Source organism: Temnothorax nylanderi, unplaced genomic scaffold (assembly GCF_030848795.1).
Source record: "Temnothorax nylanderi isolate EJ_2023f unplaced genomic scaffold, tnyl_v1.0 TNYL_tig0176_pilon, whole genome shotgun sequence".
NCBI classification, from domain to species: domain Eukaryota; kingdom Metazoa; phylum Arthropoda; class Insecta; order Hymenoptera; family Formicidae; genus Temnothorax; species Temnothorax nylanderi.
Window position 1 is genome coordinate 98,634 of NW_027249238.1, and position 15,699 is coordinate 114,332.

Genomic DNA, 15,699 nt, shown 5'->3' on the forward strand with positions numbered 1-15,699 from the left:
TGTTTTGTTTGTATCGTGGGAATCAGAAATTACAATGCCTAAAATCAATACGGAGATAGAATCTCAATTTACTTTTGCAAATAGGGAACGTGGGGCAAGACAGAGTATTTAATGTTTAACCACGTAAAATGACCACTAAGCATAAGTATAAAAAAAAACATCCACTTTTTCGACACAAATCCTGTTATTGTATCCTTCTTTACATATAAAGATGGTTGAAACTAACAAACATGTATATGAATTGGTTTAGAAAGCAATATTTGAAAAAGTGTCTTTTGCAGCGTCTTGCAAATAGCCGGGACAAGACGAGGTTCTTCCATTTACCCGCCCTAAATATTTAAATTTAACATTAAAAAGTCAAAATAAATGAATGAGTCTTTGCAATACCGTCTTTCAGATACGGTATTGCAGAAACTTTTTATTAATGAATAGGGTACACAATCATAAATCAAACGTTTCAGCTCCGCTATTCTAGAAGTAGGTATCTGTAAAGTCAATAGCTATAGCAAGATTAAAATTTCAGAGAAAATTTAAATATCTATAACGTAAGTATCAGAAAATTATAACCTATACCGATATTAAATAAAGATGTTATTTTTTATTCAATATTTGTCAATTCTATCTCGTATTTTCTTTACTCCGCCTCTGAAAAACGTTATTGCATCCAAAGATATATTACCGCAAGGTATGTAAATTTTGTTACTGTGTGTGTTGCATATCGCCTCATAAATATATTATTTCACGAGGTATAACATATTGTAAGGGATACGTTATAAGATGAATAATGAAATTACCAGTTGCGAAGGGTGAAATTATGGACACACATGCATGTGAATATCAACATCTAAGAAATTCGATCCGCTACAGCAAAGCTATAGACTGTCGACATTTGCCAGTCAGTCTAAAGATTTTGGTGCTCGCTATACTTACCAGTTCTGATTGCTTAAAGTATTTTTTAAAATAATAATTTGATTTATTTCTTTGACGGCAAATATCACGATGTTTACTTATAATTATTGGATTAATTAGAAAGCTTATATGGTTAGAAATTGTAATATTTCTATTAAACCCTTATAATAAATATAGAAGCGTTATTTAATTGACAAATTTGCAAATTACTTTGAATTTAAAGATATACGTTTAATTAATAATATTGTACGTTACACAAACTTTGCAGGAAACAGTTATATGTATTATGTGCTTCGCAGGTGATATAAAAGAAGATAATCTTTTAAAAAATGCGCATACTTAAGTTGACTTTTATACTTTTAACGATGTCTGGATGTTGGCGACCAAATTCTTGGTCATCACTGCATAAACGCGTAGCGTACTGCATGTATGCAAGCATAATAATTTTCATAATTAGTACCGGTACGCTATCGGTATTAATAGGTCTCCTAATAGTGGACAATGCCGATGATTTTTGCGATAGTTTATTAATAATAATGGACATGTTAAATTCTTGTTTTAAAGTATTCACTTTGCTCATAAATCGCAAAAACATTATTATGCTAATCGACATACTGATGAAGAAACCATGTAAACCGTCGACATCGACTGAAATAAACATTCTCTATAAATTCGATAAAAGCATAGAGTAAGTATTAACAAACATCAATAATATCATAATATATTGTATTATTATTTAATAATAATAAAACTATTAAAATTTATTTTGTGTTACTTTTCATATCTAGATTTTTTACGTAAAGATTTCTTTTTCTATTTAAATGTTTTTATATAGTTAATGTACGGTAAATAGAAACATACGCAAGAGTTATTAAAAATAAAATGTTTTTTAAATTAACTTATTAAATTAAAGTTCTAGAGTTTCCCACAGAGTTTCTGGAAGATTCCGCATTTTTCTGTTTTATTACCTTGTATTCCAAATCTTATAATTAAAATTTTTAGAACGTATTGGTATTTAGGGGTAAGATGAATTGCTCTTTCTGAAAAGGCTGTAGCTGGTTTTTGTACGGCGGGATGCCTCCAGCGATATCGGGCTGATTTTCACACATAAGGGACCTCATGACCCAACACTAAATTATCATTTATACCAGCTTCTGGAACAACGTGGTTCCAGAGTTATAATGTAAAACTCAAAAATCAAAAAGTTTTTTTTGTCTGGAACGGGAAAAGTTAGGACCTTGAAAAAAAATCTGGGGAGTAGGATACCTTAGGAGGGCTCAAACAAATATGGTTTAATTTGATTCCGACATCTATAGGGTGTTCAAAAAAATATTTTAATTTTCAAAACGAGATTTTTTTTAACAATCCACGTTGTTCTAAAAGGTGGTATGAATGGTAATTAGTTAGGTCATGAGGTACCTTATGTGTGAAAATCAGCCCGATACCTATCGCTAGGGGCATCCTGCCATATAAAAACCCGCCACGGTCTTTGGTCGGCGAGGGAATATCTAAAAAAGAAGATTAAAAGTTGAAAGTGAAGGTAAAAGAAGTAAATGATCTTTACCTCTTTACTGACAAATATTCACCTAATAAGTAATTTCATCTTCCTTCTTGAGTAGAATAAATCTATATGATTATTATTATTTGAATAGCCTATAATATAAATTCTATTTAAGAAGATAGACAAAATTATTTATTAGTTAAGTATTTTTCAGTAAATAGGCCAAGTTACTTATTTACTTATTTATATCTAATTTCAATCCTTGTAATTTTTTCGGATCTCCCACTTTAATGCTAACTACATTTTTGAAAAGAGTAACTCCTTTTACCTTTATACATATATAAAATGCGATCTAAAAATGTGTACGACCCCAGTTACAAAAATTTAAAAGCGTAAAAAATAAATAAATGAATAGATAAGTAGATAAAGATGAAAATAAAAAATTTATATAAAATCTATGAAGATTATTATATATGTATTTGAGAAAGTTTATAATTATTTTAGAATCAATTCTTGGCGCTACGCATCTTTGCCAGCAGCAACAGTATTATCTATCATGTTATCTTCTTTATTTATAAACCTCAGAAACAGAACATTAGCATTTAGAGCATGGTTGCCATTTGATTACTCATCAACATTACTGTTCTATCTGACATACACTTATCAAATGATAGCTATGATTGCTGCAGCAGTCGTTACTGTTGGTTGCGATACTCTCATCTGTGGATTATTAGTCCATATTTGCTGTCAAATTGAGATCTTAACTTATCGTTTGAGAAGATTTATATCTTATTCAAACGTTCTTCGCGATTGCGTGCGTCATCATTATGATATATTCAGGTTAAGTTTTACAATTTTGCCAATTTTACAAAATTTACTCAATAGTTTTCAAATTAATATCGTATACATCTGAATATAATATCGTTCTTCTAATATATTTTATTAAAATATGTTATTATACGAACAATTTGTTAAATTCTAGACTTGCGTTTATTGTAAATGAAAAGTTTAGACTGGCTATTGGTATCCAACTTACATTAACTACATTGATGATATGCTTCTGCCTTTATCAAATAAGTATAGCAACAACGAAAGACAGATATATTGAAATGATAACATATGTGACTACTACTTTAGTTCAAAACTTCTTGTATTGTTGGTATGGGAACGAATTAAAGATAAAGGTATGGTAATAGACATAATTTCGGTAGGTATAGATTTTCAATTTAATGCTGAATCTATTCGGTCTAAATTTTATTGCAAAATTCTGACAGTATTTGTTATTAAATCATTTTAATATTTACGAGGTATCAGTAATATAAATATATTTTAATTCTTACACAAATGTTATCTATGCATACATTTTACATGTTTCAATAGAGTCACCAAATGATTGACAATATTTTCGAAACTGAGTGGCTGACATTGGACGAAAATAAAAAAAAGTCTTTAATGATAATGATGAGGCGGACAGTCACACCTATTCAGATTACTTGTGCTCGTATTGTTCCCGTGAATCTTGAAACGTTTATGGGTGTTAGTATAAATAAATGTTATAAAGCTAATTTCGCCTAATTTCGCCAAATTTTAATTTTAGATATATTTAAATATGTTCTACATTTAAAGAATAATTTATAATAAATTGATTTATTATATTATTAAAATAATTATAACAAATTTAGAAAGATATTTTTATTTTAATTTTAATTATTTAATAAATTAAAATTATTCACGCTATTTATTAAATAAATTTGGAAAATATTAAAAATTTGGAATCATTATTTTGGAATAATGTAAACAAATTCAGCACTATATGTATTTAATGTTAAAATTACTTGTATCTGATACTATTGTTGACAAAATTAGCTGCAAATTTATTAATTACTGAATCTATTTAGATAACCATTAAAATTGTTTACTAATTTTAGCTAGTTAAAATGTCTTATTCCGCTTACAACTTACTTACACAAAATATGCAAGAGTGATTCTATGAGAGACTGATGGACTTAAGTATTACTCATATCATATTAAATCTGAGAAGAAGCAAGAAAAGAAGAGAGAAAATAGTATATTTGCAATTAGTCATAATAATTAGCATTAGTTACTTTCACTTAACATACCACATTTAATCTGTTACGTTATTAAAATAATAGAAAAAGATAACCGAAAAGTGTTGTTTATTTTATTACATATTTTTCTTATATTTTTACATTTATTAACATCTGTTTTATATTTGTATTTTACATTTTATAGTTTCTTATCTATCTTGTCTTCTATGACACACTTTGTAAATGTAATATAATTTTAACATCTTCTGTTTGTAACGTGGAAATCAGAAATTACAGTGCCTAAAATCAATACGAAGGGATAGCACTATAAGTACTGTCGAAGTATGAGTAACATCAATAGCTATAGAAAGATTAAAATTTCATAGAAAATTTAAATATATAGAGCTTAAATAGCATAGAATTATAATAGTATACCAATATTAAACAAAGATACAATTTTCTGTTCAATATTTGACAATTCTGTCTCGTATATTTTTTTTACTCTGCCTCTGAAAAACATTGTTGTATTTAAGGGTATAATTTCACTATGTCATCGTAATGTATGTGAATTTTGCAACTGGTGTATATACGTGTTGCATATCGATTCATAAAAATATTATTTCACGAGGTATATATTGCGAGGGATACGTTATAAAATGAATAATGAAGTTGCCAATTGCGAAGGGTAGAAATATGGACACACATATGGATATATCTTATACATCTATGAAGTTCGATCCCCAGCAAAGCTATAGACTGTCGACTTTTGTCAGTCAGTCTAAAGATTTTGGTGCTTGCTATACTCTTTATCTATCGGTTGTGATATCGCTTAAAGTATTCCTTTTTCACAATAATAATTTCATTCGTTTTTAAAGGCAATTACCACAATGTTCACAGTTACAGTTATTAGATTAATTAGAAAGCTTCATTGGTTATAAATGTCATGTACAAATAACATTTGTAAATATAATTTAAAAAATTGAAGAAATATCTATTGAAGTTCTATAACAAAAACAGAAGCGTTTTTTAACTGTCAAAATTGCAAATTACTTTGAAAATATGTTTAATTAACAGCATTGTACGTTACACAAAGTTTGCAGTGAACAATTCCATGTATTGTGTGCTTCGCAGATGATATTAAAAAAGATCTTTTAAAAAATGCGCATACTTAAGTTGACTTTTATACTTTTAACGATATGTGGATGTTGGCGACCAGATTCTTGGTCATCACTGCATAAACGCTTAGCATACTACGTGTATGCAAGTATAATAGTTTTATTACTAAATACCTTTTTGCTCTCGCAATTGATGGACGTAATCCTAACAGTGGACAATGCTGACGATTTTTCCGATAATTTCTTTGTACTAATTTGCATGTTTATTTCTTGCTGTAAATCGTTCATTATGCTCATAAATCGTAAAAACATTATCATGCTGGTCGACATATTGATGGAGAAACCGTGTAGACCGTCGAGATCGACTGAAATTAACATTCTATATAAATTCGATAAAAGCATACAGTAAGTACTATCAAAACATCAACAATATTATAATATCTTGTATTATTACTTAATATTAATAAAACTATTAAAATTTATTTTGTGTTACTTTTTATATTTAAATTTTTTACGTATAAGAGATTTCTTTTTCTATTTAAATGCATAATAGATATAATTAATGTATGGTAAATAGAAACATGCAACAGGAGAACATGATTACCTAAAAATTATTAAAAATAGATAATTTTTTATTTAACCCATAAAGTCCTAAAAGACTCCGCGTTTTTCTGTTAAATTTTCTGTTTTATTTGTATCTTGGATCCCCTAATCAAAATTTTGAGACCGGTATTTATAAAGGTAAAAAAGTTGCTCTTTTCGAAAATTGTGTGGGGGATTGAATGGAATATTTGAAAAAAGATATAATTCCTTATATTTCCTATAATAAATTTTTTTACTCTTAAATAACAAATGCGGTCTTAAAATTTTCATTACGACCGAAATTAGGAGAATTTATAACGCGTAAAATCCTCTTAAGACTTAATTGGTGAATAAAAACAAAGACATTAATAATAAAATTTATATGTTATAAAATCTAGGAAATTTATTCTACATTTGACAAACATTTTATAATTATTTTAGAATTAATACTTGGCGCTTTGTATGTTTGGGAACTGTAACATTATCATGTATCATGTTATCTTCTTTATCAATAAACTTGAGAAATGGAAAATTGACATACAGAGCATGGTTGCCATTTGATTATTCATCAACGTTACTGTTCTATCTGGCTTACGTTCATCAACTGATAAGTTTGACTGTCGCAGCATTCTTAAATGTTGGCTTCGATACTCTCATCTGTGGATTATTAGTACATGTTTGCTGCCAAATAGAGATCTTTACTTATCGTTTGAGAAAAATTGTATCTTATTCAGACGTTCTTCGCGATTGCGTACGTCATCATTACCATATCTTCAGGTTGAGCTTTACAATTTTGCCAATTTTACAAATTTTTATATAATAAGAATTATTATCGTATACTTCTTAACACATAATATCGTTTATATCAAGAGTTTATTTTATTACAATATATTATTAAACAAACAAAATTGTGATATTCTAGACTTGTGTCTGTGATAAATACGAAATTTAGACTGATTATTACTGTCCAATTTATAATGAGTACATTGGTGATATGCTTCAGCCTTTATCAAATAAGTAAAGCAACAACGAAAGCCAAACATATTGAAATGACATTATATGTATCTTGTATGTTAACGCAAATCTTCTTCTATTGTTGGTATGGAAACGAATTAAAAATAAAGGTATGTTAATGGAGATTTAGTAGGTGTGATGGGTATATATATACTTTTAATTAAATGCTAAATCTATTTAGTCTATATTTGCAAAATTCTAACAGTACATACTATTAAAGCATTGTAATATATTATGTTACTGATACTAGGTATCAGTAATATAAATATATCTCGTTTCTTACACAAATACTATGTATGGATACATTTTACATATTTCAGTAGAGTCATCAAATAATTGACAATATTTTCGAAATGGAGTGGCTGACGTTGGACGAAAATAGAAAAAAGTCTTTAATGATAGTAATGAGGCGAACAATTGTACCTATTCAGATTACTTGTGCTTATATTGTTCCCATGAATCTTAATACATTTATGGGTGTTAGTATAAATGCTATAAAGCTAATTTCGTCAAATTTTAATTTTAGATATATTTGAATATGTTCTACATTTAAAAAGAATGATTTATAATATATTAATTTATTATATTATTAAAATATTTTAACAAATTTAAACAAATTATATTAATTTTAATTACTTGATAATTTAATTTTAATTACTTAATAAATTAAAATTATGTTGTTGTTTATTAAATGAATTTGGAAAATACTGGAAATTTGGAATTATTATTTGGAATAACATAAACAAATTTAGCACTATAAGTAATTAATGTAAAAATGTAATGTATCTAATATTAATATTGACGAAGTCAACTGTAAATTTATTAATAACTGAACAAAGAGATTTAGATAAAGATTAAGATTGTCTGTTTACTAATTCTAGATACTTAAGACGTCTTATTCCACTTATAATTTACTGCAAAATATGCAGGTATAATTTTGTAAATGATCAATGGAATTAAAGAGCCACTCATATCATAATATCACTAATTGTGAAAAGAGGCAAGAAATGAAGAAAAAATATATATACATATGTATATAAATATATTTGCAATAAATGTTAATAATTAGCATTAGTTACCTTTACTTAACTACCATATTTCACAAATCACGTTAAAAAATAAAAAAATTATTGAAGAATGTTTTTTTAGTCTGTTGCATATTTTTCTTATTTTCTTACATTTATTAACATCTGTTTAATATCTGTATTTTACATTTTATACCTTCTTGCTTATCTTGCCTTCTATGACACTTCGTAAGCATGATATAATTTTAACATGTTGTGTTTGTAACGTCGGAATCAGAAACTGCAGTGTACGTCTAAAATCAATACAAAGATATAATTATATACCTACGGAAACTATTCCATAACACACAAAATGAGAAATAAAATAAGATTTTAAACTGAAGGGAAGTAATATAATTGCATTATTACCTTTTTAAAATTTATGAAGACGATAAAACAGTCAACAGTATCTATACATATTCTTCTGTTTCTTATATGGCATTTTAACTGAAAATAATATTGTTTTACAAATGTCAGCATTTTTAGAGACCTATAATATCGGTACGATACAGATATATTTATAGGATTAATGATTCAAATCCGATATTATGATAATAACATACTGCATTGACAATGCAATCCCAAAGGAAAAATTGTGCGATCCATAAACATTCCACGCTTGGCAGTCGTTCAAAAAATGTCTTGTTCGTCGTTTCTCAGTTTATTATAAAGATGTCAAAGCTTCAAAAATATTGTAGTAAATAAGATTTCGTGCAAAAGATATTCAAGCATTTCAAGCAGTTCTATTTGTGGTTTATTGTGCAAATAGTGTGCAAATATCGTGTGAAAAATTTAGATAAATTAGCAAATATAAAGAAAGAGATATTATAACGTGAAATAAAAGATGCGTATTTTGCAACTAACTTTCAAGATTCTGACGATTGTTGGATGTTGGCGGCCACAATCATGTTCATCATCTTGCTTGCGCATAGTTTACGACACGTATACGGGTTTTTTCGTTATATTATTGTACACTTTTCTGATATCGCAATTTTTGGACATTATTTGGAATGTTGACAATGCCGAAGATTTCACGGAAAATTTCTATGCCACGTTGGCATCGGTAGTTTCGTGCTCTAAAATGCTTAGTTTGTTAGTAAATCGGAAAAACATTAATATGTTAACCAACGTACTTCTTGAGGAACCGTATAAAACGTTGGAGGTGGACGAAATGAGAATTCGATATAAATTCGATAGACTCATATAGTAAGTTTTACTACCTGACAAGAGATTATTTTCTAGTATAAGTTAAATATATAAATTGAATAAGTTGAATATATAAATTTAGAAAAAGCTTATTGTAGATTTTTATTTTACTTTTTGATATAAAAATTATAAATATTTAGTATTATATAATGTGTGATGTCTAATTATTATACAAGTGCATACAGTGCAATGTGTAGGTAAGTACAATTATTAAAAATACACTTTTTAATAATGTATTGTTAAATATTATAATAGAAGCTGTATTAAACAAATGAGCGTAATTATCTCCACAGTCATTTTGCAGTATCAATACATTCTGCTATATGATTTTGGTGGAAACAACTTGCGTGTGTATCACTGTAACGTCCTTGTTCACGGTGTTCAGCAAAGGAGATCTAACGTATAGAGCATGGCTACCGTATGACTATTGTTCGTCCACCATCGTATTTTGTCTCACGTACGCTCATCAACTTATTAGCCTAACGGCTGGATCACTCGTCAATGTGGCCTGTGACAGTCTCATTTGTGGATTAATGGTGCACATTTGCTGCCAGTTTGAGATTTTAGAATGCCGATTGAGCAAAATATCAAATAATTATAACACTCTTCGCGACTGTGTACGTCATCACGACAGTATATTGGAGTTAGTTTTATCTTATTATTCTGAAAATATCTTATACATTTCACTGAAAAAGAAAAAGTAACAGGGAGCACATATTATAATAAAAAAAAATACTTTTTTCTTATATATTTACATACTCTTTTCTCATTCGAAGTATTTTGATATAACTTTTTTTTGCACATTGTTATATCTTTTATCTTCTATACTTTAAATTTCTCTTAATTAATTTCGAAAAGGCGGTTACGTAATATGCATTTTATAGGTATGCACTCAAATTAAACAGTAAATTCAAAATGACTATCGCCATGCAATTTATAGTGAGCACGTTGGTGGTATGTTCCAATTTGTATCAAATGACTAAATCAACAGCTTTAAATGCGAGTTATCTTCCCTTACTATTGTACATGTCCTGCATGTTGACACAAATTTTCATCTATTGTTGGTACGGAAACGAAGTGAAGTTAAAGGTACGCATAATAAGGTTGTTACACATTTTTCAAATTAGAAATACAATATATATAAAATTTTGAATTAAAATTTACATATTTATGTAATAATACATTATTTTTGTAAATAAGTTCGTTACACCTGAAAGATTAATAACATTGTCTATGGTTTGAAATATAGAGCACTCAACTGCTCTACAACATTTTCGCGATGGATTGGGTAACGATGGATAGAAATCTCAAAGAAGGTTTATTATTTATTATGACTCGTGCAGCAGTTCCAATAGAATTTACCAGCGCTTATGTTCTGTCTATGAATCTCGATTCTTTCGTTGGGGTTAGTAAAAAAATTAATTTGCAATTTCATAAATTATATATTTTATGATAATGTATGTATTTTACTGATGCTATTGACAATAGATTTTTATTCTTGAATATTTTGTTTAGTTTTGGAAAGTAAGAAAATAAACAATTTATAAGAAAATTAGTTGGAAAATTATTGTGACGTATCAGTAAATATTGCGATAACAGTTATAATGTTTAACAAAGTACTTGTATTTGACAAATGTAATAACAAATTGTAAAATGAAATATAAAATTTGTATATATTTGTTACAGTTACTTAAGACGTCATATTCAGCTTACAACATTCTAAAACAAGTATAGGAGTTTACGAGTATTAAGTACAAATAAAATTGAGATTACTAAAATGTTTTCCAATATATTATCTTGTTGTTGATAGTCATTAATATCTGTATTAGAAGTTCGGATCACAGCTAGTATTGCATCTGTGAACAAATAAACGGCAACTGCCTATAATGAGTTTATTATAATTATTTATTTCATGAATTCATATACAAGTATTAGTAAAAAGTAAAAATTTAAAAATAGACGTTTTAAGATATAAAATAAATACCAAATAATGCTGTATACATGTATACCTGCATGTAGAGGAGCGTGGAGTGCGAACACGAGGTAAACGCGAGCGATACTATTGCAGTATATTAGAGTAATTATAATATTCTCTCACTTCTCGTACCACTGAGCGTAGGTATATCGGACTATCGCTGAGTGCGAGAAGTGGCAGAATATCACTACTCTAATATACTACAATAGTAATCGTTCGCGTTTACCCCGTGTTCGCAGTTACCCCACTCTCCCCTACACTTATAAAAGGTTTTTCCTATATTTTATATTTTCTCGAAGATTACGACTGTCCAAATCAATACCAGAAACAGAATTGGACACTAGAATTTGAGGCAAACGGCAAAAGCATAGTGCTAGCGACACTGATAAATATTTACTAAGTAAATTGGTGGGTTACTTAATATATTATGATTCTATAAAGGTAAAACACAATCCATAATTTATTAAGTTTCTATATACGACTTTCTTATCGTTTTCTTATATTTTCCCCGCTTATTTAGATATATCATTATATTACATGGTTGTGCCGTAAATGTATAGCGTTTGCATTTGAAAATGATTGTCTATGCGAACCGCTTCAAGAAAGGGAACGGTATTGCGAGTTTGGTATTACGATAATTATATAGCTACCGAACATGGAGGGGAAACTAGAAAACAGCAGGGTTCATGTATACAGAAAGTCATATCATGCGACTATAGACATTCTGAGGTTTGTCGCATGGAATTATGCAAGTTGGTTCACGGTGCTATTGATAGAGAGAATGACTTTCATATTTTACACATATGAAGAAACTCTAAATTTTTTAATCCTCGTATTTACTATTACATGGGTAGATTGTGGCTTGATACTGCAAAATTGATTATATTTACATATGATATACGTGGAATCTTCTTTGTATCATATCACTTATATTACACAAATATCTATGTCGAAAAAGCGTGCTATATATAATAATCAATCAACAATTAATATATTTTGTGAGGACAGCTTAATTTATTAGTATTTACATTTAATATTATTATTAATTAATAAAGAAACGTTAATATATTTTATCATACAATTTACATAAATTACAATAACAGAAATAATTTAATATAACGTTATTAACGTTTTGATATTTTCGAGAGTGAGATTAAGAACACGAGAAACATGCAGGTTCTTGAATTAACATTAAAAATACTTATGGTTGTGGGATGTTGGCCACCGAATTCTTGGACATCACTGTGTAAACGTACTGTGTATAACATATATTCGGCTTTTCTAATATCGTTGCTGTTCACCTTTCTGCTGTCTCAACTTATGGATATCATTCTGAACGTCGACAATACCGACGACTTTACTGATACTTTCTACGTTATGCTTGCCATGGTCATTTCTTGTTGTAAAATGATCGGTCTTTTAGTAAATCGCAAAAATATAGGAATATTAACCAATATTCTTACCCAGAAACCATTCATCCCATTGGAGGCTGACGAAATAGAAATTCGCCACAAATTCGACAAAACAATACAGTAAGTATAAAAAAACTCACTCTCTCTCTCTCTCTCTCTCTCTCTCTCTCTCTCTCTCTCTCTCTCTATTTTTAAGAACGCAAAAATATTTAAACTTTTTAAGATTAATTAAATTGTACAAAACAACAGTACAAAGAAAAATGTTCTTAATAAACCGCTTAGCCATTATATAGGAACAACACTTTATGGTACACAATTTTGATCGAGTCGACGTCTGCATGCATCGTGTTGACATCATTATTCACGAATTTTCGGAAAGGAAATTTAACGTACAGAGAATGGACACCGCATAACTATACATCCGAGGTGTTATTTTGTGTCATGTACACTCGACAGTTAATATGCTCGACTGTCGGCTCCATAGTGAACGTAGCATGCGACAGTTTGATTTGTGGATTATTATTGCACGTATGCTGTCAGATCGAAATACTGGAGTGCCGGCTGAAAAAGATCTCCCTCGGCCAAAACAATCTGCGTGAATGTGTACGTCAGCACGACTGTATATTTAAGTTAGTTTCTTTAATAATTCTGCAGATTGTGAATTGGTGAAAAAAATATTTGGAAAATTAAAAATCAGTTATATGTAGCGCTTCTTTGAATAATTTTGCGTATAGATATTGAGTGTTAACAATAAAAGCTCGTTATTAATTGTTTTTGTATTTAAAATAGATATATAACGTATTTTAAAATAGATCTTGAAAATAAAAATGTATGTAAGTGTTTTCAAATCAATATGTCTTCTTTAAGATATTATTATTTTGTAGATTTGCATTAATGGTGAACGAAAAATTCAAAATTATTATAGCCATTCAATTTGTGGTGAGTACGCTGGTGGTGTGCTCCAACTTATATCAATTGGCGAAGATGACGTTGAGTGCCCAATGCTTTCCATTGATATTATACACATGCTCCATGCTGACACAGATTCTTATCTATTGCTGGTATGGAAACGAAGTGAAGCTAAAGGTGCGAATTATGTGCATATTTCGTAAAACTCAAACATATATCATATAATTTATTAAATACTTACGCGATATTAAATACTCACCATCAGGTATAAAATTGTTAGTTTATTACAAGTAACTGTAACAAACTTAATAATACTCTGATATAATCGAAATAAGAAAACGTTAGTTACAATTTCTTCTTGAGGATCTTGTATAATGTTTTAATTCATGTGCGTGTTATATTTTTTACAGAGTGTTCAACTCGCCGCTAATATCTTTGGAATGGGATGGTTGACAATGAAGCAAAGCAGAAAACAGAATTTATTAATAATTATGATTCGTTCATTAACACCGATTGAATTTTCGAGCGCGTACATTCTCACAATGAATCTCGATTCTTTTGTAGGCGTGAGTATAACAAGTCTATTGTCACTAAACAATTAATAATTAATTAACAAAGATATTTATTTGAAAAATAGTGGACATTAATTTTTATAATATGCACATTGAAAAATTGATGATACACAACGTAACAACGTTTGATTTATATTTCTTAAATTATATATGTTATTTTATCATATAAGAATTGTATTCTTTCTATATAAAAATTAATTTTTATAAAGTTTTTTTGGAGATTATAGTAACTATGTATTACATATAGTCTATTATTTGGCAATTTTATTTAATATTTTGCGAAATTAGCAATCACAAAATAAATTTGAAAACGATTTTGTTGTTACAGTTACTTAAAACATCATATTCGGCTTATAATATACTACAACAAACGCAAACAACGTAATTCGAATGGAAGGTAGTATAGAAGCTAGAGAGAGCCGTATTTTCTAATTAAACTACCTGTGTAATTAATGCTAATTATTTAAGTTTCTTGTTATCTATTATATAGTGTTAACAAATAAATGAATAATAAATGATTTATACAAGCGTTTTTCTTTTTTTATTACATAGTAATTTGCGATTTTTATGTAGAATTTTCTGTAAATATTCCAACAGTGTTATAAAAGCTGAGAAAGTCTTATTTATTTAAAACAATTTTTTCAAAAGTATTTGATTTGGGAAGTTTTTGATTAAGGAATTCCGACACTTTTTCTTCACTCTATATAGGGTTTCAAGACCCATGGGACTTAACGGGTTTCTTAACAAACATTTGGTGAGACCTATTATCCCTTAAAGTTTGTTCTATGAATCCCCAAATATCCTTTATATACAGGATGTATCAGACTAATTTTTCCGTAAACGTAAACGCGAGGTGGCAGGAAATTGGAGAGAAATGTTAAGCCCCAAATCCTATCTGAAGAATCGAACAAGAGTGTTTCCGTTTTTTTCTGGAACTGACCGGAAGTAGTGGCAATTAAAGCAAACTTTGAAATCTTAAATGGGAACATAGTTGTGTAAGTATATCGTCGAATAGAGCTTGTGAAAAAAAAACATTTTTTTCATTTGTATTTTTTATTTATTTTGTACATAATCGCAGTATCTCCAACCATTGAAGAGAAACGACTGGAAAATTGAAAGGTGACGATGTCGAAATTATAATACAAAGTTTAGGATCCGAAAGAAGAAACATCTTTTATTAGGGCGGTTTAACGCGATAGATGGGGTAACGATGGACAGAAACCTCAAAGGAAGTTTATTGATAATTATGACTCGTTCAGGAATACCAATAGAATTTATCAGCGCTTATGTTCTGTCAATGAATCTCGAGTCTTTTGTTGGGGTTAGTAAAAAAATTAATTTGTAATTTCATAATTTATATATTTTATGATAATATATGTATTTTATTGGCGC

General features: G+C 28.7%; 4 protein-coding genes across 4 annotated transcripts; all 4 read left to right on the forward strand.

The window, feature by feature from the left end:
* The first annotated feature begins 1,238 nt into the window (after window positions 1-1,238).
* On the forward strand, window positions 1,239-4,573 carry LOC139778218 (odorant receptor 67c-like). Its single transcript, XM_071716093.1, has 5 exons — window positions 1,239-1,597; window positions 2,915-3,250; window positions 3,393-3,594; window positions 3,791-3,950; window positions 4,343-4,573. Exons 1-5 carry the CDS (start codon window positions 1,239-1,241, stop codon window positions 4,393-4,395), a joined length of 1,110 nt encoding a protein of 369 aa, XP_071572194.1. The 3' UTR covers window positions 4,396-4,573.
* A 289-nt stretch (window positions 4,574-4,862) lies between these two features.
* On the forward strand, window positions 4,863-8,210 carry LOC139778227 (odorant receptor 4-like). The gene is made up of 5 exons (XM_071716102.1): window positions 4,863-5,978; window positions 6,597-6,932; window positions 7,078-7,279; window positions 7,493-7,648; window positions 8,051-8,210. The coding sequence occupies exons 1-5, from the start codon at window positions 5,617-5,619 to the stop codon at window positions 8,102-8,104; spliced, it is 1,110 nt and encodes a 369-aa protein (XP_071572203.1). The 5' UTR covers window positions 4,863-5,616; the 3' UTR covers window positions 8,105-8,210.
* A 650-nt stretch (window positions 8,211-8,860) lies between these two features.
* LOC139778224 (odorant receptor 46a-like) lies at window positions 8,861-11,332 on the forward strand. Its single transcript, XM_071716098.1, has 5 exons — window positions 8,861-9,439; window positions 9,744-10,082; window positions 10,324-10,528; window positions 10,689-10,844; window positions 11,126-11,332. Exons 1-5 carry the CDS (start codon window positions 9,078-9,080, stop codon window positions 11,171-11,173), a joined length of 1,110 nt encoding a protein of 369 aa, XP_071572199.1. The 5' UTR covers window positions 8,861-9,077; the 3' UTR covers window positions 11,174-11,332.
* A 1,237-nt stretch (window positions 11,333-12,569) lies between these two features.
* On the forward strand, window positions 12,570-14,766 carry LOC139778223 (odorant receptor 46a-like). The gene is made up of 5 exons (XM_071716097.1): window positions 12,570-12,946; window positions 13,120-13,455; window positions 13,711-13,912; window positions 14,146-14,301; window positions 14,636-14,766. Exons 1-5 carry the CDS (start codon window positions 12,585-12,587, stop codon window positions 14,690-14,692), a joined length of 1,113 nt encoding a protein of 370 aa, XP_071572198.1. The 5' UTR covers window positions 12,570-12,584; the 3' UTR covers window positions 14,693-14,766.
* The last annotated feature ends 933 nt before the right edge of the window (window positions 14,767-15,699 follow it).

Bases quoted from the DNA above. Each gene is read 5' to 3' on its own strand.
- LOC139778223 (XM_071716097.1), top strand. From the start codon at position 12,585: ATGCAGGTTCTTGAATTAACATTAAAAATACTTATGGTTGTGGGATGT. The intron at 13,913-14,145 runs GTGCGAATTATG...TATTTTTTACAG, and splicing joins GAAACGAAGTGAAGCTAAAG to AGTGTTCAACTCGCCGCTAA. The intron at 14,302-14,635 runs GTGAGTATAACA...TTGTTGTTACAG, and splicing joins ATCTCGATTCTTTTGTAGGC to TTACTTAAAACATCATATTC.
- LOC139778224 (XM_071716098.1), top strand. From the start codon at position 9,078: ATGCGTATTTTGCAACTAACTTTCAAGATTCTGACGATTGTTGGATGT. The intron at 9,440-9,743 runs GTAAGTTTTACT...GTCATTTTGCAG, and splicing joins AAATTCGATAGACTCATATA to TATCAATACATTCTGCTATA. The intron at 10,845-11,125 runs GTTAGTAAAAAA...TATTTGTTACAG, and splicing joins ATCTCGATTCTTTCGTTGGG to TTACTTAAGACGTCATATTC.
- LOC139778227 (XM_071716102.1), top strand. From the start codon at position 5,617: ATGCGCATACTTAAGTTGACTTTTATACTTTTAACGATATGTGGATGT. The intron at 5,979-6,596 runs GTAAGTACTATC...TAATTATTTTAG, and splicing joins AAATTCGATAAAAGCATACA to AATTAATACTTGGCGCTTTG. The intron at 7,280-7,492 runs GTATGTTAATGG...ATATTTCAGTAG, and splicing joins GAAACGAATTAAAAATAAAG to AGTCATCAAATAATTGACAA.
- LOC139778218 (XM_071716093.1), top strand. From the start codon at position 1,239: ATGCGCATACTTAAGTTGACTTTTATACTTTTAACGATGTCTGGATGT. The intron at 1,598-2,914 runs GTAAGTATTAAC...TAATTATTTTAG, and splicing joins AAATTCGATAAAAGCATAGA to AATCAATTCTTGGCGCTACG. The intron at 3,951-4,342 runs GTATAAATAAAT...AATTTTAGCTAG, and splicing joins TGAAACGTTTATGGGTGTTA to TTAAAATGTCTTATTCCGCT.